This window comes from Pituophis catenifer, unplaced genomic scaffold, assembly GCF_029215685.1.
Source record: "Pituophis catenifer annectens isolate HBS135680 unplaced genomic scaffold, rPitCat1.0.hap2 SCAF_2, whole genome shotgun sequence".
NCBI lineage: Eukaryota > Metazoa > Chordata > Lepidosauria > Squamata > Colubridae > Pituophis > Pituophis catenifer.
In genome coordinates, this window is record NW_027256882.1 from 125,758,378 (window position 1) to 125,786,182 (window position 27,805).

At 40.3% G+C, this 27,805-nt stretch overlaps 1 protein-coding gene across 3 annotated transcripts in view; it reads left to right on the forward strand.

Annotated features, from left to right (window-relative positions):
- The first annotated feature begins 6,567 nt into the window (after positions 1–6,567).
- The window catches only part of LOC139312571 (cytochrome P450 2C20-like), a 30,079-nt gene continuing 8,841 nt past the window's right edge, over positions 6,568–27,805 (forward strand). Inside the window, exons 1-6 of one of the 3 annotated variants that reach the window (XM_070937473.1) lie at positions 6,568–6,583; positions 10,297–10,509; positions 11,012–11,174; positions 19,050–19,199; positions 20,543–20,703; positions 25,763–25,939. In XM_070937473.1, coding sequence (XP_070793574.1) covers positions 10,336–10,509; positions 11,012–11,174; positions 19,050–19,199; positions 20,543–20,703; positions 25,763–25,939 — 825 coding nt within the window. In that variant the 5' untranslated portion in view covers positions 6,568–6,583; positions 10,297–10,335. Of the gene's footprint in view, positions 6,584–10,061; positions 10,134–10,230; positions 10,510–11,011; positions 11,175–19,049; positions 19,200–20,542; positions 20,704–25,762; positions 25,940–27,805 lie in introns of those variants that run through there. The other 2 variants (XM_070937472.1, XM_070937474.1) reach the window with 2 other exon arrangements.

The following is a 27,805-nucleotide window of genomic DNA, read 5'->3' on the forward strand; positions in this document are numbered from 1 at the left end:
TTTGAAAGAAAATGTTAAAACTGATGTGGAATACAGATACAATGATTGTGAAGGACATTTTATTTTTATGGCAAAATAATTACTATTATCTCTGCTCTGATAACATTTTATGGGCAAATTAAGAATATTTTTGAAATATTTCATACAAGTTTCTCTAAGCTATATTCTGCAAGTAACCAATGTATAATTCATACTAAAGATTTTGTTCAAGATTCTCTTTTAGAAGTATTATGAGAAAATGATGTTGTGGAATAACCTACATTTGAAACAGGATGCTGAACGTGTGTTGACCTATTAGCTCCTCTCTTCCAGTTTTATCAAAGAGCATTTGGCTGAACTTTCATTTTTCATTTTATTCCACAACATTTTGGTTTTATTTTGTATTAAGCCTTAGGATGTAAGAGATGTGGGAGATCTGGGGAGTGAGGCTGAGCAAGAACACTGGGACGTAGTGGGGAAGGGAAGATATGGTGGGATCTTGGAGTTGATCCTCACTTGCTGATGTTACATTCACTGGTTGAGAGTGATCCAATTGTCTAGTTTCATGATCTTCCCATAAGGCCAGGTTGTAGGTTTCTGTAATGGGCATTAGGAACAAACTTGATGAACAGGAAAAAGAGCCTCCTATTGTCAGTTGTCATCTGGATGTTATTGATGGTTTGGTGCAGGGGTGGGTTCTACTTACCTTTACTACTGGTTCATATTGCGCCCACGCGCACACTCTTCTGCACATGCACAGAAGCCCTAGTCCCCTTTTACTAGGGACTACACACTAGCTTGTTTCTTATGACAGGTACGATAGATCTAGTTTTGGAGAACACCATTATCAGTCTACTGTCTTGGTGAAATCATTCTCTGGATGCTTTCTGGTTTGCTGGTGTCACTCATTTCATGGAGACCCAGGACCTGTTCAATCAGCCCATACAAGGTGGATGGAACTCGTTGGATATCAGAAGGAACTTGGGTTGTAGTATCTGGTAGGCCATCTGGCTGAGTCCTTAGTTGCATAAAACTCCATAAAGTTCCATAAAACTTAGCAGAAAGTCCTGAGTAGGGCCTTCTGCCAATGACAGGAGGCAAGTGGTTCTTTGCCAGCCTTGCAGTTACAGCCAAGTAAGTGTAACGAGAGATACACCAGTTACCACCCCAAATCTTTCTGCTTACAAAGGACTGCTTCTCTTCCCCCCCCCAAAAAAAGGTTTAATTAGTGTGTGTTGAGTTTTTGTAGGAGATGACACCAGGCAGAGCCAGAGGAAGGGTCCACATGTGTCATGAGTCCCTTTGTGCCCACAGTCCAGCCCATCTTGAATTCCTTCCACTCTTATCTACTGCCAATTTCCTTTGGCCATTAGTAGTTCAAATGCTTATAGAGAGTTTAAACTTTCAATAAATCTTTATACAGGGTCAGGTATGTGAATGTTCATTATTAACCAAGTTTATTTTGGCAGGAGAAATAGTCCATAGAAAATCAATTCATAATGAAGGAAGAAGTACCGCAGGGGGCAACCTGAAATTTTTTTAGGGTGGGCTTTCCAACCATTTCTCTCAGGTTTGGGGATTTTTTTTAGTTCACACAAAATTAGAATGTATAGATGCTGATTAATGAGTTGAGATTTCAGTCTCCGGAACCAAGGAATATAGATTTTAACAAGAACAAATTAGTAAATGAGGAGGGAAGTTCAACAGTAAAGTTAGAAAGTATTACTTTACAGAAAGAGCAGTGGAGGTAGGAGGTTAATCATCAGTAACTATGTTTAATCATGCTTGGGATAAACACATGTCCATCCTCCGACCAAAGTTAAAAATTAAATACAAATGGAAAAAAAAAAATAAGTGAAAGATAATAAGTAAATAAATTAAAAAGGAAAAGAAAGCACCACAAGAAAAATTCAAAGGGCAAGCTTGATGGGCCACTAGAGAAGAAGAAGAAAGACCTATGGAGAAAAGGGCCAAAAGTGTTGGGTAAGGACAATGAAGCTTCTTGGATGAGAAGCAAGATGTCTTCTTCTTCCTCAACAAAAAAAACCAGTCCGGTTGCCTTTTGAAAAAGCACCTTTGAGAAAACTATGACCTGGATAACTGAGAGTCTCCACAGACATACTGCATATTCATGGAAAATTATATTCGTTTACCACCCTTGACACAGTTTTCATTCCTAAAATACAAACAACATGTAGCCAGAAGTTACAAGGTTGCAAGTTCACCAAACTACTCAAAATTTCCACTACCGGTTTTCCAGAACCTGTCAGAACCTGCTGGATTTCAGCCCTGCTTGAGACCCTTCCATGGGCAACAACCTGTGACATAAAATTCCATGGTTACCATATTCCCAAAGTTAGCTGATAATAACTACTAATCAAGATAGATTACAGAAGGAAAAAAGATGGTTTAGATAGTCAGAGTTCGTTCAAGGCAGTTTGAATAAATATGTATTAATATGCATTATTTATGACATTGTAAATTGCCTAGAGTCACTTTGGAGAGTGAGATGGGAAGTACAACTGGTGATGCAAAATGCCATGGTTACCACATTCCCAAGGTGTGGCAATAAAAACTACTAATCAAAATAGTCTACAGAAGAAAATAAAAGATGACTGTTATGTACTGAGAGATACTTCATATTCAAGGCATTAGTAAATATGCATCTATATGCATTATTTATAGAACTGTAAATTGCCTAGAGTTGCCCCTGGATAGTGGGAGGTGTATAAATTTAATAAATAAATTAGTTAAACCAAATATCTCTCCCTTCATTCCATTTCAGAATGTTTGCAGATTGCCCCCTCCGGCCTATTTTATTTGAGGCAAGTGAGGCTCTTTCTAATCTGCATGAAGCAACACCAACTAATGTCATCTGTTTTCTCAACACCCTCTTCTAGTACATAGTTGTTGTACCAGTTCTCTCTTCGGTACATTGTGATCCTCACTTCCCTCTTCTAGTACATGGGTGTTGTGCCAGTCCTCTCCTTGGTACATTGAGATTCCAGAGAAGTTCAACCCAGATCATTTTTTGAATGAAAAGAGCCAGTTTAGGAAAAGAAATGCTTTCATGCCATTCTCAGCAGGTACCATCTTCTAAAACAGATTAGATGTATTACCATGTGCTGGCCTGATCCATGTTTTTTTTTTTTAATCCGGCATAATTCCAGCAGGTGTACTTCCTAAATTGTACTTCCTATTCAATGACTGCAACACTTCAGAAGACTATTATAACACTTTTCTACTTGAAGTTCAAAGAGTCATTAATCTATATGTACCAATAAACATAACATAACATCCAAAGCCAAAAAGAACACATTACCCATGTCAATAAGGAAACTCCAATAAAAAAAAATCACTTTGGTGGAAAAATAAAACTGGCTATGTAGCTAACTTCAAAAACCGATACAAAACCATATGCCAATTATCACTGCAGACAGGAGGAAGAGTTGTTACACACAAAATCCAATCATGCCTTCTATAATTTCATAAATGCCAAATTAAAAGATTCAAAATCCACCCCATCTCTAAAAGGGCCAAATGGTGAAGATTGTAATGATGATGCCATTCAAACTAATCTTTAGGTGAAAGATTTATAGGATCTGAAGAGAAACCAGAGTATAAAACTAATCTCTTCAACACTTTTTTCAATTCAGTCTTTGTCAACAGCAATGGCATCTCCCCCTCATTTCCTAGTCATACTCATCCAATTTCAATGATCTAATCCACATTGATTTTACTGAAGATACCGTCATAAGGGCACTACACAAACTTAAACCATCTCTATCTATTGGTCCTGATGTGCCTTCTTTCTTAAAAAGCTTTCCTCCGCCATAACTGAACCTCTAAGCACCATCTATGAACTATCTTTTAGAATGAGCCCCTTGCCTGACATATGGTCATTAGCAATAGTCATACCTATCTTCAAAAAGGTGACCTCAGCCTTGTTTAGAATTAAAGACCAATCTCTCTTTGCTGCATCACATGTAAAGTCATGGAATCCATCACTCTCCACTTAGCAACAAATAACCTACTCTCTAATAAACAATTTGGTTTCAGGGAAAAATTGTCCATGTAATCTGCAACTCATACACTGCAAAAACATTTGGACCTCTCAACTCAACCAGTTTGATTCAGTAATGCCCAACAAACTACTTATAAAACTAAAATTTTATGGCATTTCTGGACCCCTGTATAATTGGATAGCTGCATTCTTGTCAAATGCAGGGCATACAAAATTTTGCCAGACCTATACTTGAATACTGCTCACCTGCCTGGAACTCTCACTGTATTTCAGACATCAATACATTAGAGAGGGTCCATAGATATTTTTCTAGAAGAGTATCAAATCCTCTGCTCTAAATAAAATTCCCTATACCACTAGGCTTGAAATTTTAGGCCTTGATAGCCTCGAACCATGCTGTCTACATTCCGACCTAAGCTTAGTTCATAAGATTATTTACCAAAATGTCCTACCTGTAAATGAGTACTTTAATTTCAACCACAATAACACAAGGGCTATCAATAGATTCAAACTCAATGTAATTCGCTCTAATCTTGATTATAGGAAATATGACTTTTGCAATAGAGTAGTAAATGTCTGGAACACTCTACCTGATCCAGTTGTTAGTCTCTCTAATCCCCAGTTTTTTACCTTAAACTGTCTACCGTGGACCTTTCATGTTTCTTAAGAGTTCCATAAGGGGCTGTGCATAAGTGCACCAGCGTGCCTACCATCCCTGTCCTACTGTTCCATTTATATGTACTCATTTTATGTGTTTATGGCTATGTTTTGCTTATTTATTTCGTTTTATTTGTGCCAATTTTTTTTATGTGTCCATGTCTATGTCTATACTTTGTCTATGTCTATACTATTCCTTGTACTTGTTGTCAAATGAATGAATGAATGAATGAATGAATGAATGAATGAATGAATGAATAAGCAAGCAAGCAAGCAAGCTTTATTTTCTTGTTTGCTATTTCAGGGAAGAGGGCCTGTCAAGGAGAGGCCCTGGCTCTTCCTGTTCTTTGACATCTTGCTCCAGAACTTCACCTTATATCTGGATGGGGATACCAAAGACACAGATGTAAAGTCTTTGTTTATGGACTTCCAAAATAAGTGTCACTACTCTCTGACATGAGCTGTTAAACGTTCAGTGGACACTTGTGTTCAATAATTAAAACAAGGAAAGAAGTCAGGATCATGATGAATTAAAGGTCTTTCTCTCCCTCTTTCCCTTTCTCCTTTCCTTTCCTTTCCTTTCCTTTCCTTTCCTTTCCTTTCCTTTCCTTTCCTTTCCTTTCCTTTCCTTTCTTTTCCTCTCCTCTCCTTTCCTCTCCTCTCCTGGTGCAAACTGGATGTGAGACCCCTCGGTTGAATTTGTGCTCTAGACAGAAATTTTGATTGCTGCTGGTATATTTCCTGTTGATCGGCATCATGTCTGCTTGGGCATCTGGATCTGCTGTTAGGTTGACAATAGAGACCCTGAGGCTGTTGCATCATGGGGAGTTTAACTTTGTATCTGATAGCCTTAAGCCTAAGGTAGTCCAGGAGTTTATGGCCATCATGGCAACAAATGAACTTGCCCCAAATCACTACACCTCCAATGCATACCAGGGGTCAAACAATAGTTTTTGTCTTGTAGCAGTTGCAACATATCTAGTTTCAGAGAACATCACTTTCATTCTGTTGCTATTATGAAATCATTCTCTAGTTACTTTCTGATTTGCTAGTGTCAGCCCATCTCACCAGGAGATAGAACCTGTAAAATCAGCCTATCCAACATGCCTGATGGACCTTGTTGGATGTCAGAGGAATCTTGGGTTTCTCATTGAGGATCTGGTGGGCCATCTGGCTGAGGTCTTACTTTGGGAAAAAACTCAATAAAGTTCCGTAAAGCTCTAGTTTTGCAAGAACTCCTCCCCAAGCTAGCCACTTCGGCTGAACTGTAGTAGTCTGGGTCACTAGGTGCCACCATAGTGTCCATTTTAGCAAAAGGTCCTGATGGTGGGGCCTGTGACCTATGACAAGAGGCAGGTAGTTCTTTCACAGCCATGCAATTATGGCCAATCAACTCTAGCAAGAGACATGCCAGTTCCCCCAACTTCTTCTGCTCACAAAGGAGTGTCTTTCTTCAAAAAAGCTTTAATTAACATCTGTTGAGTTTTGAGCTAGACAAGGTCCATATTAGTTAGTTTAATAATATTTCCATTTTTAAATTAATAATCATTAAAGTTTAACTATGTTCCAAATACATCCACAGAAGAAGGAAGCAAGTGGGGGAGGGGAGTGGGGAAATCTTATACTTTCCTTTTTTTCTCTGGTGAAAATCAATAAGGCCTTCCTTGTCAAAAGAAGGAGCAGTTTCAACCTTTTTTTTGCTAAGAAAGGATACACTTTCACAATAGAAGGTCACAACATGACCTTCTATTGCATTGTAAGGGATGAGCGGCATGTAGGGATAAGCAGAGCTGCCATGCTTACAGCTTTGATTTTCACAATTTCACAATTGTATATGCTTTGCTTGTAAGGAAGTTAATATTTTGTATCTATAGGTAGAAAGGGGATTTGAGGAAGGAATACCAGCTTTAAAAGGAATCAAAGGTGAGAAGTTATTGTTAAAATGTGTATGCTAAATTTGTTTTATTTTTCCTTGGAACCAAGGAAAAGGCAAGCTTTTATAAGAGGGACAGCTTGGTTTAGCAGTTAAGGCACCAGGCTAGAAAGTAAAAGACATGTGTGGGTTTAAGTTTTACCTTAGCCATGAAAGCCAGCTGGATGACTTAGGGCAAATCGTTCTCTCTGAGCCCTAAGAAAAAGGCACGTTTTTGCTTTCTCAGCTGTTATTGCCTAATCAGCTGTGCTGCCTCCAAGACAACTTTGCATTTCAGGCTCTATCAATAATCCCATCATCTTCCTTGCACAGAAACATCCCAGCATTGTAGGGTCCACGCAGGCCAGTAAGAAAAATGTTAATGTGTGGGACTTTTTATCTGTTCTCTGTGTGTCTTATCTTTAAAAATCCTAACTGGGTCATGGGAGCATGTTTACTGGTTTTCAACTTTGTCCCTTAACATGACATCAGATAAGGGTGAAAGAGGAGGGGAGAAACAAGGTTTGGGCAGTTAGAGTCTATCTGAAACAAGGGGAAAAAATTCAAATTTTTGGCTCTAGAAGAAATACCAGAAATAAACACATTCTTATGTACCCTCCCAGCTCTGCAGGATCTCGTTCTGGGAAATTATTAAGAAATAGGAAAGTATTTAATCCTTTGCAGCTTAAATAAGGGACAGTCCAAATCCTGCCTTAAGATAAGGTGACCAGATTTTAACATTGGTAAAGAGGGACATTGTGGGTGTGGCTTATTTTGTGGGCATGGCTAGCTGGTCATGTGACTGGGTGGGCGTGGCTAGCTGGTCATGTGACCGGATGGCCATGGCTATGTGTATAGGGTAAGGTGAACAGATTTTAACATTGGTAAGAAGGACACCTTTGTGGGCGTGGCTTATTGTGTGGGCGTGGCTTGGAGGCCATGTGACTGGGTGGGCGTGGCTAGCTGGTCATGTGACCAGGTGGCCATGGCTATGTGTATAGGGACTACTCAGAGGGCTGAAAAGTCATTTCTGACAGGTCCTCACACTTTTGACCGGTCTTCACACTTTTGACCATCCTCACATTTATGCCCGTGCAGCATTCTTAACAACCATGTCACTCATTTCACAACTGCTTCTCTTCACCATGGTGACAAGATAGGGCAAAAATGTAAAATGTGAGGACAGTCATAAGTTCGAGGACTGGTCAAAAGTGTGAGGACCAGTCAAAAATCACTTTTTCAGCCCTCTGAGTAGTCCATATGCATAAAAGGATACAGCAATAGAGAGGGACGAAGGAAGGGAAGGGAAATTAGAGTAGGAGTGACGGCAAGAGAGGGAGGAAGAGAGGAGGAGAAGGAGAAAGGAAGAGGAAGTAGGGAGGAGAAAAAGAGGGTGGGGGGAAGAGAAAGTAAGAAGGAAAGAAAAGAGAGAGGTGGTAGGTTTGAGGAGAAAGATTGCTGTACAATAAAAAAGATGAAAGGGAAGAAAGCCAACCCCAAGCAAATATAAAGATATTAAGATAAAGAATGAATTGTTAAACTTTAAGGAATAAAAGAGAACAAATATGAATAAATAGCAATAATTAGAAACACATATACAAACATACAATGTATTTTCTTTGAACAGAATATTTGGCTGGTTCACAAATTTAAACAGTGTTTAGTCATTTCAATTAAATTTACGATTTCCATATTTCCTTTTTGCCATATTTATTCCTCATCTATTTTTTTAAAAAAACAATATTACCCTTCATCCTCATCTCTAATCTTAATCAAATTCAATTTTTCCCTTCTATTCTATATTATACCCCTTCCCATTGTCATCTATTTTTATATCCATCCTCACATTGGTTAATTATGTAATTATGTAATACAGTTGTTTAATACAAATTCAACATTTTAATATAAATCAATTAGTTATATAACTATCTTTTTTGTATATTAATCAATATGAACATGAATATTCCAATTATTTCCATGCAATCCAATTTCTTACAAATCAATTAATTATATTTACCAATAATAATAAACCAAATAATTTCCCCCATATATTCCTCCAAACCACAACTTAACCATTTCTGCTTTCAACACAATATACAATTATTAATAGTATCTCAATTATTACAATTCCCTAGTTAAATAGAGCTTTTTTTCTTTTGTGTTTTAAAATCTTGAACTCTTCTCTTTTGCCCTAAATTTCCCATTGTTTGCAGTTTTGCACCTACCTTTTTTGGTGAGGAAAAAGAAAAAGAAAGAAATCTCTCTCTGCCTCATTTTGTCACGTTGCAGCTTTACTTTCGCTTTCGCCTTTGTTTTCAGCATAGCTAGGGGGAACAAAATCTGCTCCAGGAACTTTTTACAGCTAATTAACCTAGCGGAAGCTGTAGGGGCTGTTTTTTCTATTTTTGCAGGCATGGGTCTACTCATTTTTTTTTTAACACTGATCAGCTGTAGGTCAGCCCTTTGAAGCCCCGCGGCAAGAGTTTAAACAGTTTTTTTTCCCTCTAGCCATCAGCGGGGACTCAGGAGGCAGCCGGGCCTCAGGAGGCAGAATGAAAAATCGGGACTTTTTTAAAATGCCGCGGGACGCGGGACAAATTGCTCAAAAACAGGACTGTCCCGCCAAAAGCGGGACGTCTGGTCACCTTACCTTAAGATATAGATGACTGCAAATAGCTCAATTACAGTATGGGGCCCTGCTTTCTGGGACAATGCTCTCCAAATGAGAATTCCCTGCATCACTACAATTATGCTAACCTCCCCTGGTTTGTCTTTTTAGAGCAGAAAAAATCAGCCTAGCAACTTCATAGCAATAGCAATAAGCATTTAGTCTTTTATATGGCCCATAGTGATCTACAACACTCTCTGGGTGGCTTACAATGTAGAACATTATTTGCATATTGCCCCCAACAATCTGGTCCTCATTTTACTTATCTTGGAAGGATGAAAGACTGAGCCAACCATGAGCCCCATCAGGGTCAATTCTAGGCTGTGGGCAGAATTTGCCTGCACTACCAGGGCTCCTTCATCTTACATTGCATGATTATGTAATTAATCCTAATGTATAATCATCCTAATAACACTCAAGAACCACCTGTCGTTAACTTAAATGATTCAATTACATTAAGAACCATTTTCACCCCTTACATTGTAAATTCACCCTTTTAGTATCTCTTTCAATTTTGACATTAAACTATTCACAGGAACTTTACCAACAGGGAAAAGAAAAATGTGGGGGCAGTGCTCATCTCCATTTCAAAGCTGAAGAGCCAGCACTGTCCGAAGACGTCTCCATGGTCATGTGGCCAGCATGACTAAATGCCAAAAGCGCATGGGACGCTGTTACCTTCCCACCAAAGGTGGTCGCTATTTTTCCACTTGTATTTTTATGTGCTTTCGAACTGCTAGGTTGGCAAAAGCTGGGACAAGTAATGGGAACTCACATCTTTATGCAGCACTAGGGATTTGAACCACTGAACTGCCGAACTTTCAATCGACAAGCACTCCATATTTTCCTTCAAAACAAACAAACTGTAACTTACCTTTGTCCACAGTCCGAAGGTAAGAATGTTGATAAGTAACTTTCCTACACTAATAGAGGTGAAAGAATAATTTGAGCTGAATGTAAACAAGGAGGTATGAAAAGATTAGAGGAAGTGAAGAATTTATATGTGATTGGGGATCCAGTTGTCCCCCTTCTTTCAATCTTGTCTAATTTAAACAGCTTCTTGGATTTTTGAAGAGGAAAAGAACTCAGAAGAGGATGGAGCTGACATGGGCAGGAGTTCTGCTTCTTCTCTCTATAATTTTCACCCTTATCTCATCTTTCCGAATGTACAAGAAAAAAGGGCAGCTGCCCCCTGGACCTACTCCATGGCCTATTCTGGGGAACCTATTTCAACGAGATGTTTTACCTCTAAACAAATCCTTTAGAAAGGTAAGATTGGGTCACTGTTGTACTTTTTTGCTGTTTCAGGTGATTGTTTTGAAAGATAACTGCACATTTCCCTGATTTAAAGAGTTTGATTTATTCTATAAGAGTCCAATTTTATTAGGGGCTCATGTGCATCTTCAGTAGGAATTTTTACTTAAAGTCACCTTGTAACAATCTGATAAATAGACAATGGAGGTTACAAAGTTCATTAAAAGATGTGGTAACAAGAAAAACATGTTACCATATATTTTGAAGAACCAGATTACTTACAGAAATGTATTATACAGTCAAAATTTTGATTATCTCATTCCCATCACCTCATCAGCTAGCAATATAGCTAATCTAATTGATGTACTCGGTAGATATTAAGAATTATTAAAGCTTTGATTCAACATGTTCTCTCTATAGCAAATTTAAGAACTATTTCAAGCATGCTTTAGAATAAATTCATCAAAAAATGCTTTATCATTTAATTCACTGGGTTTCCATCTAATTTTACCTTTAGCTTACAGCGAAGTATGGACCTATATTTACTGTCTGGATTGGATCAAAACCAATGGTTGCTCTTTGTGGATATGAGATGGTAAAAGATGCTTTGATCAATCAAGCAGAAGAATTTGGTGCACGAACTCTTACGCCTTTGAACAGACGAGTATTCCAAAATAAAGGTTGATTCTCTTTAAATTATTTAAAATTATTTGAATTCTGTTAATATTATTGATAATTATGAAAGTTTTACTTGAAATGAAGTTTTGTTAAGATGTTGATTTGGTCATGTTTTTTGAAGAGGTCAGAACACATTTTTTTTCACCATTTTGCTTCTGCTGGTCACTTGTGAAATCTATGCTGGTTGTTCCTTACATGCAAGAAAAATAATCCCACTTCTAACCCATTCCCTTCAGAAGGAGACAAAAAGCTTTTGAAAGAGGAGAGTTCAACGATTTGGATTTTGAATAAGGAGGATAGAAAGAATATTAACCCCTCTGAGCTTTAATGTTGAACAAGACCCCTGAGAATATTGTGGACAGCCAAGAAGAACAAACAAATAGCTCATTGAGCAAATCAACTCAGAGTTCCCACTCAACACGGAAATGACCACAGTTGTTTCAATTTGACAGTCACAGTCAAATGATCATTCTTCAGACAGCTTCAGACCGATTCTACAAGTCTAGCTCCCTAGAGAAGGCTATAATGGCAGGAAAGATGAAGGAAAAGAAAGAAGATGGCCAGCTGCAACATCAATGGACTCAGTTAAAATGATGACAAATGTACCCTCACAAATCCTGAAGAATTAGGTTAGGGATAGATCATGTTGGATGAAATCTTATGGTTGCTAAGTGTTAGTAACTAAGTGCTAAGTAATTTGTTAGCACACAAGCAAGCAAGTAGCTAAGTAATTGCAAGTGACCTATTTTTGTCAATAAAGCCTCTACAGGAAAAAAAAATCCAGAATTCAAAACAACTCCCATTTTCTTTTGCTTACTGAAAATTGAATCTCAGTAAAGAAGTCTATGTAGATTCTCAGACTTTCAGGTCATGGTTGTCCCAAAGGTGCTTTTTCAGGAGGCAACTGGACTTTTCTTGTTTTTTCTTTGAAGACATTTCACTTCACAACCAAGAAGCTTCTTCAGCTCTGACGGAATGGTGGAGAATGAAAGGATTTATATTCCTTTGAGAAAACTGGTAATTTGCATTCTTTTAGAGAATCACTGAGGCACTTGTGGGTTTATCTGTGTCCTTTTGGGGCAACCATGACTTGGATGACTGAGAATCTTCACAGACTTTTAGCCTTGCATTTTGGGATGAACACCCTTCGAATGGTGTGGGAGTATGAATGGATTTCCAGAGGGAAAAAAATGTAGATTACAGGAACATTCACTCTACTCAGGTGAGGACACAGGTAAACCTCCAAGTACCTCAATAACTTTCTAAAAGGATGCAAATTACCAGCTGTCTGCAAGGAATATAAATTCTTCCATTCCCCACCATCCAGTCAGAGCTGAAGAAGCTTCTTGGATGAGAAGTGAAACATCTTCAGAGAAAACAAGAAAAGTCCAGCTGCCTTCTGAAAAAGCACATTTGGAATCTCAGTGTAGAGTTCCATATCTAGTGGAGGGATTTCTTTCTATCTAAAACACACTTACAGAAACTTGTGACATGATTTTCATAGCCTCATTCATTCTTCTAGTTGTATGACAGCAGTCAAGAATGGAAAGATGGAAATTGTGAAGTTTCCTTCTTTAGTATGTCATGGTAAATGTCTAACTACTACATCTCCCTGATCACCCGGACCTGCAAGGGTTAACTGACCACATATCCCATAACCCCTGTAACCACTCCTTACCTCTTTGCCCCTCCTCCTGGGTATAAAGGCTCCGACCATGTGGTCCACAGGGTATTCCAGATGTATACCTGAAAGAGAAAGGTACAAGGTCAGTGACCTCCAGTACCATTAAATCTATAATAAAGTTACAGAAAAGAATCGAAGTCTGTCTTTGAGTTATTGGGCTAGATCCAGCTTTCAACAAAATGGTAGCAGAGGTTGGTTGCCCATAACTCCAGATAATGACCTACCCTGAAGAAACAGACAGAGTACAGACCAGAGCTCTTACCAAGAAGATGGCTGAGAAACTTGCAACCAAAGCCACAGCCATGGAGGAGACAGAAGCTGGAAGCGAGCAGGACTCCAGCCTGGACTCACAATCAGATGAAGAGGGGCCATCCAAGGAGATCACCGCCCTGGAAGAAGAAACAGCACAGAAAATGAATAAATTCAAACTCTCCATCCTGAAACTGATGGAGGCAAGCAGCGACAAAGAAAACCTCATTGCGGACCTTCAAAGCCTCTTCGAGCAGCAAGAAGCAGTGATTGAGGCCCCAAAGACCACCGAGAGAGAAAAGCCAGCAAAAAAGGGTAAGCCACCCCAACCCGATGATCCTGAGCTGGCAGAATCCATTTTCGCGCCCTCTTCCCGGTGGCCATCTTGGGACGAGCACCAGCCAATGGGAAGCCAGGATTTGAATCCCTTGGCGCGAAAATGCCCGAACCCCGAAACAGACGAGGGGGACTCAGAAAGCGACAATGAAGAGCCCAACTCTGAAAGCGACCACGAAGAAACTACAATCACTAAGAAAAAAACACCTACCAATCTCGAGTTGCAAAAGACAATCGAGACCATCACCGCTGCCCTGGGCTCTGCTTTCGAGCCTCCTGCAGCACTCAAAAAATCAAAGAAAAATCCTGGAAAACACAAGAAGGCCAGGACAACCAACAACGACCAGGCAACCGAGTCACAGCCAACTAAAGACACCGCACACACCAACAACTGGCACAAAAGACCGCCCACCTGCTGGAAGGATCAACCGCAGGACTCGAACTTGCCACTCGCTACACCAACTATGCGAGGCCCGAGGGAGAAGAGAAGAACCGGCTACTCACCAACGCCACGACATCCACCAGGCCGATCCACGCGACCAGGGACCAGTGACCACGAGGGAGGATCCGCCACCGCCACCGCCTTTACCGCCGAGCCGCTGGGTGCAGGGAATCCTCAACCTACAACCTCTGCTGCTGCTGCGCCGCCGACCCGCGGAAGTCCTTGACTTACGACCGCGTCGCCTCCTCACCTTCTACCCTTCTTCGCCGGGGATCCGGCCATCCAGCAGTGGTGTCCACCTTCAGGAGGAATCTTCAGACCCACCGGGGGTGGGTCCAGCCTCCCACCAACAGGCCTAGGCCTAGGCCTGGGAGCTCCAGCAACAGGAACCTCACCCGATGGACTCCAGCGCGGAATGAATTTCGCGCATGCCCAGTACCTGCCTGTAACAAGAGAAGCAAGCTACATAGATCCAAGCAAGTACAGAATGGCCACAGACATCCCAAAGCCTTATTGTGAGTTCAATCACAGTTTGGACCATGGACAGCTCCCCCCAGTAAGTAACCTTACTAACATTTCTGGGGCAAATTATGCCAATTTGCCAAAATTACAGTTAGATGGGGGTAATGTTATAGAATGGAGTCAACAATTAAGAGTTGCTCTCATGAGAGAGAATGCACTGTTCCTAGCTAACAGACCTCCCCAAAAGCCCTGGTCACTGGAAATTGACTGTATTCATCACAGGGCATTTTGTATCATGTTAACCTCCATTCCATCTGCTATGTATTGAGGACAATCTGACTGTTTATGATGTTATGCAAAAACTATGTAACCTGTTTTATAGCCAGAGTAGAGCCACTACCACTAGAATATCTAGGGAGTTCCACTCCACCAAGCACAAGGCAGGGGTCCCCATGAGTGAGCACATTTTAAAGATGAATGCTACAAGGGCAGAGCTCATGCAGAGGGGGGGAATCATCACTGAAGAGAGCATGATAAGCATAATCATAAACTCTCTTGATAGCAGTTGGGACAGCTTCATAACCCAACTAAATAGCCTCAGCTTGCAATACCTAACACTAGGCGCATTGACCAGTCAGCTCGTTGCAGAGGACACTCTGAGGAGGGAACGCCAACTATCCAAAAGGGATCCTAGACCCACGAAGAGGGTGGATTTCCAAGATAGGGCCAGGGATACCTCAGAATGTTATTCTTGTGGGTCAAGGAACCACTTAAAGAGGGATTGCCCAGGAACCATAGGGACAGGGGACAGCACGACAGTAGAGGGGGGAAGTCACCTGAATGCAGGTACCCAAAGGAAAGGGGGCGAGGATGGTCACCCAACCCCAGGAAACACCACGAGCGCAGAGACCACTCCAGGGACAGTAACTCTGGCTCCATGTACGGGATCAGGCACGATGACCCAAATGACAAACATAAGGCAGAGAGAAACACATGGCTCCTGGACTCAGGGGCCACAAGTCACACTACTTGTAACCCAGAGCTGCTAGACTCACTCACAGAAGTAGACTCAGAAATAAAGGTGGCAAACCAAAGCAAGGTCAAAGTAGTGGGGAAAGGAAACGTACACATCACACAGATAGGGGATTTAAAAGGGGTACTGTACGTGCCAGAGATACCCCACAACATGCTAGCCATCACAAAGCTGACACGGGACACAAACATAGAGCTAAAATTCAAAGATGGAAAGGCACACTTGATCAAGCAAGGGAAAGAGATAGGAAAGGTAACCATACACGAGGGACTCCCCTACTTCACACCCAACGCAAGGGAGGAAGAAGGCATTGATACCAACACGAACCACAAAGTAGATGAGTATCCAGAAATAGAGGGGGTGCAGCAAGAGGCAGGAAGTGGCCATGAGAAGGCCAACAAGTCTGTATCTATCGGTAAACCATTGCATGATAACTGCGCCCACCTCCTCCACAGGAGGCTGGGACACATAAGTTTCCCCATTGTAAAGAAAATGACGGAATGTACCGAGGGTCTCAAAGTAAAGAACTGCAAAAACTACTTGGAGTGTTCGGTCTGTAAGCATTCTAAGATCAAGGTTAAGGCCATCCCCAGGGGATCCAAACGAACCACAGAGTCCCCCTTCCAATTGGTGCATATGGACTTGGTAAGGCATTGAAACCCTCTGTAGGGCATAGGAAGCGATTCTTCCTCACGATTGTGGATGACTACACCAGATACGGGTATGTCTACTCCCTCAGACACAAAAATGAAGTATTCCAAAGGTTTAAAGAATTCCACAGAAGAATAGATATGCAACATAACATGAGAATAAGGCAGATAATGACAGACAGGGGCTCAGAATTCATGGCCAAGGAATTCACAAGGTGGCTGAGAGAACAGGGCATAGCGCATTACACCTCTTCACCTTTCTCCCCCTTCCAAAAGAACAGGGTATTGCAAACCATGATGAGGTGCGCCCTGGAGGATGCTGGGATGGGGCAGCATTTCTGGTCAGAGGTACTACACTACGCTAATTACACCCTGAATAGACTGTGGTCAAGCTCTATCAATAAGACACCATACAAGATGCTATACAACAGAAAGCCCAACATCGCACACTTACACATATTTGGCGCCCCAGCCGATGTCCACATCCCCAGACAATTAAGAAAGAAAGGGGAGAAATTATCAAAAAGACTGAGATTCGTGGGTTACGAACCAGGCACAAAGGGCTACAGATTTGTCGACAACAACAACCATTTTGTGGTTTTCAGGTCAGCCAGTTTCCACGAAAATGCAAACTGGTCGAGGGTACACTCCAATGACATTCCCACCAATAGGGTCACATTCGAACATGACCAAGGGGAAAAGGAGATCAGAGAGGTCGGAGGGCATAAAGTCAACAATCGCAAGGCGAGCATCAAAGAGTGGAAAGAAGGGCACCCTTCCCTGAAGATAGATGACCTGACAGACAAAGAGGCAGACAACATGCAGGAAACCGAGCCAACCCCCAGCAGGCCAATCAGAGAAACCAGAAACAAGCTGCCAAGGAGGCTGGAGGACTACGTTATGGCCATCCACAACACCCATTTCACGCCCAGCTCATACGAGGACATCCTCGGGCTCCCCCAGAAAGAGAAAGAAAAATGGATGTCTGCCATGGAGAAGGAGATGGAGAGCCTAAGAAACCTCCAAGTATACTCACCTGCCCAAATTCCAGAGGACAAAAAACCAATAGGAACCAAATGGGTGTTCAGAGTTAAGACATTAGAAGACAACAAGGTCCTGTACAAGGCAAGACTAGTCACACAGGGTTTCGCCCAAAGATACCCCGAAGACTATACAGACACCTACCCGCCAACCGTCAGGGCGGAGAGCGTCAAAAGCACCCTGGTGGTGGCCACCATCCTGGGCTTGGAGGTTTTCCAATTCGATGTACAAACAGCGTACCTGCACACCGAGTTGGACAAAGAGATATACGTTAAAGCACCGCCTGGGTACAACGAGGGCGGGAACCAAACCTGGCTGCTGAACAAAAGCCTGTACGGGCTCAAGCAGTCGGGCAAAAAGTGGTATGACTGCCTAGCCAAAGCTCTCAGATCCATGGGCTTCGAGGCCACCTCAGCCGACAAATGCTTCTTCACGAAGAGAGAAAACAACACATTTGAAGGTGTGCTCGTTTACGTGGACGACATCTTGTACATCAGCAAGCACAAGGACAGATGTGACAAGTTCGCCACTGAGCTGGGTAGCCACTTCTCCCTAAAGTCACTTGGAAAGATCGATAAATACCTAGGGGTCCAAGTGATAAAAACCAACAAGGGTTTCCGCCTCTCCCAGAGAGAAAAGATCATCGAGCTGCTGTCCAAATGCAACATGTCCGAAGCAAAACCCAGCGAGACCCCCATGCAACCAGAGTTCCTGAAGACCATGTACGAGGAATCTGAACTTTTCACAGACAATAAGTTGTATAGATCAACGATAGGGTCACTGCTGTATATATCCAACTGGACCAGGCCGTCAATCTACTGTCCAGACATGTAAGCAAACCCACGGTAACACACTGGAACGCCATCAAAAGACTACTTAGATACTTAAAATTCAGTGCGGATGCCCTACTCTGCCTAGAGCCAGAAACATCCCAGAAACCAAAGCTAACCTGCTATGCTGACGCTGACTGGGCTGGGGACATAGAGTGCAGAAAAAGCACCTCTGGCTACGTGCTACTACTCAACAATTGCCCCATCCATTGGTACATTGGAAAGCAAAAACTGGTGGCCACATCAACTATGGAAGCAGAATTTGTTTGCCTATCCAAGGCCGCAAACAACTTAGTATGGTTCGATGACCTGCTCTGCAACATCTGGGCTGAACCCTCATATCCAATAGTCATCCACGAAGACAACAAGGCAGTGATAGAGATCTCAAAGGCCGATGCTATAGGTCAGCGGTCTAGGCACATTGACATTAAATACAAACACGTCAGGCAGTTTTCAGAAATAGGTTTCATTAAGGCAGTACACTGTGACACAGAGGAGCAAACAGCAGATATTCTCACTAAACCCCTACCACATAAACAGCATGCGTACCTCATGTCTAAAATGCGTGTTTACATGTAATTCGTGCCTGTGCCTGTATATTCTCTGTTTGTATACAACTACTTCCCCAGGTACCCAGTTAGACATTTAGAGGGGGTTTTGTCATGGTAAATGTCTAACTACTACATCTCCCTGATCACCCGGACCTGCAAGGGTTAACTGACCACATATCCCATAACCCCTGTAACCACTCCTTACCTCTTTGCCCCTCCTCCTGGGTATAAAGGCTCCGACCATGTGGTCCACAGGGTATTCCAGATGTATGCCTGAAAGAGAAAGGTACAAGGTCAGTGACCTCCAGTACCATTAAATCTATAATAAAGTTACAGAAAAGAATCGAAGTCTGTCTTTGAGTTATTGGGCTAGATCCAGCTTTCAACATAGTATTTCAAACATCAAGCCTGGTTTACATTAAATATGAGGAAGGAACATTCTGTGATGCATAATTTATTGCAATGCAGTGACCTGTTTCGAACATGATTGAGACAAAGAATTGAAAAAGGAAAGTGCCTGTAACATCACATTATATCTAAATATCCTCCAAGCTGAGATTTGATGGACATTGTGATCCTTTTGATGTCTTTTATTTCAGGATTCGATACTACCGATGAGAGGAAATGGAAGGAGCTGCGACGGTTCACACTGTCCACCTTGAGAGATTTTGGGATGGGGAAGAAAAGAATGTCTGAGAGGGTTCAGGAGGAAGCCCTTTGTCTGGTGGAGGAAATCGCTGCAAAAAAAGGTTCTCTAAAGAAACTGAAAACTGTTCTCTCACACAAGAATCTTAGTAGGAAGAGTATTTAAAATATGAAAATGGAAAGGGCTTGTTGTACTATGTGAAGTTACAGGACAACTAGATTCTGAACTGAAACTCAAGTCCTCTGCACTTAAGTGCACAAAATAAAGAAAAACTTAGATAGGCAGTGAGTATCCCCAGGCCCTTTTCACAGTGGCATTCAAGAGAGAAGGCAAAAATACACACAGGAAATATAAAAGCTTTCAAGTTGTGTCTTTCTTTTCAATCCAGTGTCAGCCCTTGGCTTTGTAAAATTTGCTCAGAATTAGTGAAACCTTATTGTGGTTGTAGTAACTGAAGGAACATGCAATAGATTCTAGGGAATTAATTAATTTAGTAATTATACACAGAAAAAAAACATTTTAGTCCTGAATTCTTTTTAGAATGATCATGTTAAACCAGGCTTGAACATAATGTTAAATCATATATCAAGCAAATTCAGGAACCAACAAAATACATAACTGATAAATGAAATAGGTAAACGAAGTGAGGTAAGGAAAATATGGATAAGAATCGGCTGCATGAGTGATGGAAATCTGTGATGTGCCGTGGATTTGAATTAAGGTTATTGTAGGAGATGACTAGGTTGAACCTGAGGGAGGGGTCAAACAAATCATCAGTCATGAATCCCTTCATGCCCACAAGAGATCTAATTCCAGCCCACATTGAATTCCTGGATGGATGGATGGTTGGATGGATGGATGATGGATGGATGGATGGATGGATGGATGGATGGATGGATGAGAGATAGAATAGAAGGAGGAAGTGCTGAGGGAATAGAATCAGCAGCCAGAAAAGGAATTTATGGATGAATGAGATAGGAAATCTAAGGGCAAAAAGGAAAACATGGATAACAACTGCTCTTATAGGCATGGAGAGACAACAATAGGCAGTTTCTATGAGGGTGGAGAACTGAAATCCACTGTGGATCTGAATTAAATGGTCATAAATTAGTGTCCCTTTAGAGATTTGTGGCTCTTTTGAATTTAATCTTTAATGGACAAATCTCTGGAATCAGAAGGGAAAAGAGTGGGGAAAAAAGTGAGAAAACAATTCTTGACAGAAGAAAACAGCAATAAGGTTTCGAAGAAACCCTAAAGATCTAGGTTTTAATTTAATTACATATAAGCTCCCCTACTTAATATTATTTATCAAAAATTACCAGTAAAATCTTTGCATAACTTCTTTGACCCATATCATTTTTCCTTGCAGTTTTGTGGTGAGGATTGTGGAAGGGGAGATCCATATTCTGTAATCTCTCTCATAAATTTCTGTGGCTTCTGTTGCAGGGCAACCTTTTGACCTAAGAAGAAATGTTGCAAGTGCTGTTTCTAATGTGATCTGTGCAGTCGTCTTTGGCAATCGATTTGATTACAAAGATCACACCTTCATAGAAAACCAGCAGACTGTGGAGTCTCAAATAAGATTTTTTACTGGTTTCCTAGGACTGGTATGTTTTTCCTCTCTGATGCTCCTCCTGCCATAAACATTCATTTTTACTAGTGGGTTTTTTTTTCTCTGTGTGTAAATGTTAAAATAAAAGATGTGGAGATTAGATGTGATGAGCTCCTCAATTTCTGCCAAGATCTTCTTTTTCCATGTTTTTTGATCATATCTTAATATTTCTATGCTTATTTATATAAACAACAACTTCATTTGCCCTCAAATTCTAATTTTTCTATTTTTACTCATATTTATTCTCCTTTCTTTTTTAATAATTCATTCTTTATCCTAGTACATTTACACATGTTCAAGGTTGCCTTTCTTCCATTTCATCTTTCTTCTCATTCTCTTCCATCTCCCTCCCTTCTTTTATCCATCTTACATTCTTCTTCCTCCTCTCCTACTCCTTCAATACTTCCTCTTCCTTCTCCCCCTCCTCCTCTTTCTCCCTCTCTAACCTTCTCTCCTACTCTTATTTCCCCTCCCTTCCTTCCTCCCCTCTTCACTTTCTTCTATTCCTCTCTCTCCTTCTCCCTTCCTTCCATCCCTCTACTTCTTCTTTCATCTCTCTCTATTGCTGTATTTATTTTCCATTTACTATTTTCCACTGTGGTGTCCAGGTAACCCCGACTTTTCCTCCATTTATTAAATATATTTCTCAGAATTCCCCTCATAATTATTAACCATGTTTTTCAACTTATTCCTTTTATCTTAAAGCCTTTGCTAAGTTAGCCTTCCAACCCTTAGTCTATTTTATCTTTAACAATATATTTCTTCTATTTTACTTCTTACTTATATTTCATTTCATTCTTACTTACTTCATTTACTAACATTTCAATTTTGTTCAATTTTACATTTCAATTTTTCATCATAATTTCAATTAATTCCTTTGTTGTTCTCCATCTTTAAGACATACTTCTTTACCATCCACTATTATTTCTCTCCAATATGTACATCTTCAAACAGCAAAACATATAACCCGTTCTGTCTTTCACATTGTATCTACTGATCTATTTTACATTAAACCACATATTTCTTCTTTTTTCTTACCCACATTTCATTTCATCCTTATTCATATCCCTTTTACAATAATCTATATATTTCTTCTAATTTACTTTTTACGTACAATTTCTACTGCTAATATTCTTCTCTTAAATCAGCATATTAATATTTTAATTTTCTTTCTGCGCTCCTCTTTTAACCATTTTCTTTTAATCTCTCCAAAATTCCCATTCTTAATATTTTCCTCCCTTTCTCCCATTCTCTTATCTTCTTCTTTTTCTTATATCTCCCTTTTTGCCCCCTTTCTCTAGTTTTTACTTTTTTAATTTTCCTTCTCAATATTTCCCATTTCCTTCTCTCTTCTTCTTTTTTGAGAGAAATTCCCCCTTATCCATTTTTATTCTATCACTGTCAATCCCAGTGTAATCATCTATATCTTTATTTCAGGGGTGAAATCTACAAGTTTTCGCTACTGGTTCTGTGGGTGTGGCTTAATTAGTGGGCGTGGCTTGGTGGTAAGGTGACTGGGTGGGCATGACTTTTTGGTCAGGTGGGCGTGGCTAGGTTGATGTCACTTCTTTGCCCTTTTTTAACCTACAAAACACAACACAACACAACTGGCTCACCCACAATGTAAAAGCAGCTGTGCTAGACCCAAAATGGTCCCTGCAACAAGCAGGAACCTCACATAGCCACAAAAATTCCAAAAAATCAACTTTCACACTTTACACACACAGCACAACACAACTGGCTCACCCACAATGTAAAAGCAGCTATGCTAGACCCAAAACGGCCCCTGGAACAAGCAGGAACCTCACACAGCCACAAAAAGTTCAAAAAACCAACTTTCACACTTTATACACACAAAATTCCACATATAGCTTTGTGAGATTTTGTATGTTTGTGTAGTTAGAGTGAAACCCTACAGAAACACACAAAATCTCAGAAACCTGCACAAATATTATTTTATTTTATTTTATTTTTATTTTTATATAAAAGCAGCTGTGAGATTTTGTATGTTTGTGTAGTTAGAGTGAAACCCTACAGAAACACACAAAATCTCAGAAACCTGCACAAATATTATTTTATTTTATTTTATTTTTATTTTTATATAAAAGCAGCTAAATTTAAAACTTCCTAAACTTTAAATGGCTAGGTCTAAAAAAAGAACAACTAAAAAAAACCCCAATTAACTATTTTTTTTTTAAGCTCCCAAAGGGGGAAAAACTTACCGGGACAAGGCAAGCAGGCAGGCAGGCAGGCAGAAAGAGCTGCTGACTGATGAGTTTGATTGCAGGCAGGGAGATTCAGTTGCTTGCTGATGCAATAGATTGCAGGGATTACAGCAAGCGAATCAAGGCAGGTGTGCGAAGGTAAGCAAGCTGGAGGCTTGGGGGGGGGAGGGATTTTTGCTAACAGTTCTCTGAACTGCCCGCTGCCATCGCTACCTACTCGCCCGAGTCGGGAGCATTTCACCCCTGCTTTATTTTCAATTATTTCCTTTTCAATATTGTCTTCTTGCTTCTCTTGTTTCTCATTCATATTTTCTCTTTCCTTTTTTTTTTTGCATTCTAACCAACCCTCCACTTCTTTATTTCCCTTAAATGCTTCTCTTATCTTTTGAAACATCTCCCTTAGTTCCTCATACTCCTCCTCCCAGTTCTCCATGTTATCAATTTAAAGGGCAAAGATTTTTAAATTTATTATTTTCGTTTGCATATAGTTCAAATTCCAGTCCTTATAATTTCTCTTTTTTTCTTTTTTCTTTCCAAATAATGTCCAATTCAAATATTCATTTAGACCATTCCAATTCCAGTCTATATTCTTTCCACTTCTTTTGAAATCGTGCTCCAGCTGTTTAGAGAAACACTCCTCCAGTATTTTCTCACGATGGCCTATATAAAGTTAATGCGATGCTTTCTTTTCACCACTAGATATCTCTCTCCAATTCACAAGTCTCCCAACAATAAAGTATCCATTGTAAATCCACAAAAATAATTACTTCCTCTTCTCCAAATTAAATCCTTTTGTTGTTTAAAGAATACTACTCTGTTTCTTTTTCTTATCTTATTTTTAGTTTCTTACAAGTCCAGTTTTAAATTCAGGTGGAAGGTTCCTTTTAGAGCTTTAGTTTTAAAGTTCCTCTTTTTTTCCCCTCTCCACTTGAATTCCTGAGTGCCAATTAGCTGCTAATTACTCATTGGGACTTCTTTCAAGCTTTAAAATTTTTTTCTTCTTACCTGTGAGCTGGCCAATCACTCACCCGATAACAATACTCTGTTCAGTCTTCACTCCTGCTCAAATCTTAGTCCAGTTGCTCCAGCTTGTAGCAGTTGTAATGGCCGCCTCCCCCACCGCCGGGTCAAAGAGCTGCCTCCAACCTTCTGAGGAAACTTGCCTGTTCCTCTTGGTCTTCTGAAGTGCCTCTCTCACTCCCCTGTCCCTTCAAGATTTGGTTCATACCTGAGTGGCCTAGTGCTTTTCCCTACTTTCTTCAATTTAAGTCTAAATTTTGCAACGAGGAGCTCATGATCTGAGCCACAGTCAGCTCCTGGTCTTGTTTTACTGACTGTATAGAGCTCCTCCATCTTTGGCTGCAGAGCACATAGTCAATCTGATTTCTGTGTTGACAGGTGATGTCCATATGTAGAGTCGTCTCTTGGGTTGCTGGAAAAGAGTGTTTGCTATGACCGTCATATTATCTTGACAGAATTCTATCAGCCTGTGCCCTGCTTCATTTTGTATTGCAAGGCCAAACTTGCCTGTTATTCTGGTTATCTTTTGGCTTTGTACTTTAGCATTCCAATGCCCCATGATGATAAGGACATCATTTTTTGGTGTTAATTTTATAAGGTGCTGTAGAACCAGTCAATTTCATCCTCTTCAGCACCAGTGGTTGGGGCATAGACTTGGACTACTGGGATATTGAATGGTTTGCCTTGGATTTGAACTGAGATCATTCTGTCATTTTGGGAATTGTATCCCAGTATTGCTTTTCCTAATCTTTTATTGATTCCTCTCTTATATGAAGGCTACTCCATTTCTTCTGAGGGATTCTTGCCCTCAGTGGTATACCTGATGGTCATAGGAATTAAATTCACCCATTCCTGTCCATTTTAGTTCGCTGATTCCTAAGTTGTTGATGTTCAGTCTTGTCACCTCTTGTTTGACCACATCCAGTTTTCCTTGATTCATGGATCTTACATTCCACGTCTCACCGTGATGCTGGCCATGCCTCCCCTGACCTTTCACATTTCTTAAGAGGTCCCTACGTGGGCGTGCATAAGCGCACCAGCATGCCTACCGTCTCTGTCCTACTGTTCCCATTTATATGTACTCATTTTATGTGTTTATGCCTATGTTTTGCTTATTTATATCCTTTTATTTCTGCCAATTTTTTTTCATGTGTCCATCTCTATATCTATACTGTTACTTGTTTCCTTGTACTTGCTGATAAATAAATAAATAAATAAATAAATAAATAAATAAATAAATAAATAAATAAATAAATAAATACCAACCCACCTTCCATTGAGGACCTGTATACTACATGAGTCAAAAAGAGGTCTGTGAAAATATTTACAAACCCCTCACATCCTGGACATGAATTGTTTTGACTCCTACCCTTAAAACAATGCTATAGAGCACTGCACAGCAAAACAACTAGACACAAAAACAGTTTTTTCCCAAACTCCATCACTCTGCTAAACAAATAATTCCCTCAACACTGTCAAACTATTCACTATGTCTGCATTACTATTGCTATTAGTCTTCTCATCGTTCCTATCACCCATCTCCTCCCACTTATGACTGCATGACTGTAACTTTGTTGCTTATATCCTTACGATTTATATTGATATTGTTTCCTAGTATGACTTGATTGTTTATTTGTACCCTTTTACTATAATTAAGTGTTGTACCTTATGATTCTTGATGAATGTATCTTGTCTTTTATGTACACTGAGAGCATATGCACCAAAGACAAATTCTTTGTGTGTCCAATCTCACTTGGCCAATAAAGAATTCTATTCTGTTCTATTCTATTCTATTCCTCTCTGCCACAGGTCTACAATACTTTTCCAAAAATAATGGAATGCTTTCCTGGGAAACACATCAAGATTTTTGCTGAGACTGAAAAACTCCATGGTTATATCCGTGAGGAAGTAGAATTACACAAGAAAACATTGGATCCTCAGAACCCACGTGACTATATTGATTGCTTCCTTCATAGAATGGAGAAGGTAGATATAGATACTGTCTCTGCATAAATGTCTAAATATCTCCAATGTGTATCTAAGATGAAACAAGTTCACTGCATATGAAAGAATATGAAAATATTGATTCCCCATTTTTTGTTTACTTTAAATTGCTATTTGTTGACATAAATTACTATTCCGACATAATTGTTTCTAAAGTTATCTCTCTTCAAAAAATGTGTATGTATAGAAATTTGCTTTACATGCTAATTTACACACCTTCTACATCTTATTAGGTGAAGATAATTATTGATCTTGCAACAGCAATTTCTGCTAGGATTGTTGTTGTTAGTTGTGAAGTCATGTCCGACCCATCACGACCCCATGGACAATGTTCCTCCAAGCATTCCTGTCCTCTACCATCTTCTGGAGTCCATTTAAGCTCACACCTACTGCTTCAGTGACTCCATCCAGCCACCTCATTCTCTTTTGCCCTCAATCTTTCCCAGCATTAGGTTCTTCTCCAGTGAGCCCTTCCTTCTCACTAGGTGGCCAAAGTATTAGGATTAGACTATTAGGATTACCGTATTTTCGGGCGTATAAGACAACTTTTTTAACACATGAAAATCTTCTCAAAAGTCGTGGGTCATTTTATATGCTGGGTGTCGTTCTCCTGTAACCAGGCAGACCAGCCTGAAAGGCTCTGATGAGCTTTAAATGGCTCTTGCAATCCAAGCTCTGACGATCCCAGTTGAGTTGCCTGCTAATCAGGCAACTCAGCTGGGATTGCCAGAGCCATGTAAAAGAAAAAAACTTTTTTCCTTTCACATGGCTCTGGCAATCCAAGCTCTGACAATCTGCTAATCAGGCAACTCAGCTGGGATCACCAGAGCCATGTAGAAAGAAAAAAAATTTTTCTTTCACATGGCTCTGGCGATCCAAGCTCTGATGATCTGCTAATCAGGCAACTCAGCTGGGATCGCCAGAGCCATGTAGAAAGAAAAAACTTTTTTCCTTTCACATGGCTCTGGCGATCCAAGCTCTGACGATCTGCTAATCAGGCAACTCAGCTGGGATCGCCAGAGCCATGTAAAAGAAAAAAAGTTTCCCCCCTCCAGCTTGCTTACCTTAGCTGCTAGTCGCAACGCTTGCCTTGCTTCGCTTGCCTGAATCCATTCCATCAGCAAGCAACTCCCTGCCTGCAATCAAGCAGGCAGGGAGTTGTGGACTTCAACTCCCAGAATTCCTCAGCCAGCAAAACAAAGCTGGCTGAGGAATTCTGGGAGTTGAAGTCTACAAGTCTTAAAGTTGCCAAGGTTGGAGACCCCTGTTCTATTGGGTAAGTTTTTTCCCCCTTTGGGATCTTTAAAAAAAATTGTTAATTGGGGTTTTTTTTAGTTGTTCATTTTTAGACCTAGCCATTTAAAGTTTAGGAAGTTTTAAATTTAGCTTTCATATAAAAATAAAAATAAAATAAAATAAAATAATATTTGTGCAGCTTTCTGAGATTTAGTGTGTTTTTGTAGTGTTTCACTCTAACTACACAAACACACAGAATCTCACAAAGCTGTATGTGGAATTTTGTGTGGGTAAAGTGTGAAAGTTGGGTTTTTGGGCTTTTTGTGGCTGTGTGAGGTTCCTGCTTGTTGCAGGGGCCATTTTGGGTCTAGCACAGCTGCTTTTACATTGTGGTGAGCCAGTTGTGTTGTGTTGTGTGTGTGTAAAGTGTGAAAATTGTTTTTTTTGGACTTTTTGTGGTTGTGTGAGGTTCCTGCTTGTTGCAGGGGCCATTTTGGGTCTAGCACAGCTGCTTTTACATTGTGGGTGAGCCAGTTGATGTTTTTTAATTTTTATTTGGTGTGCATTGGAAGAGGGATAGTCTTATACAGTGAGTATAGCCCAAACCCTATA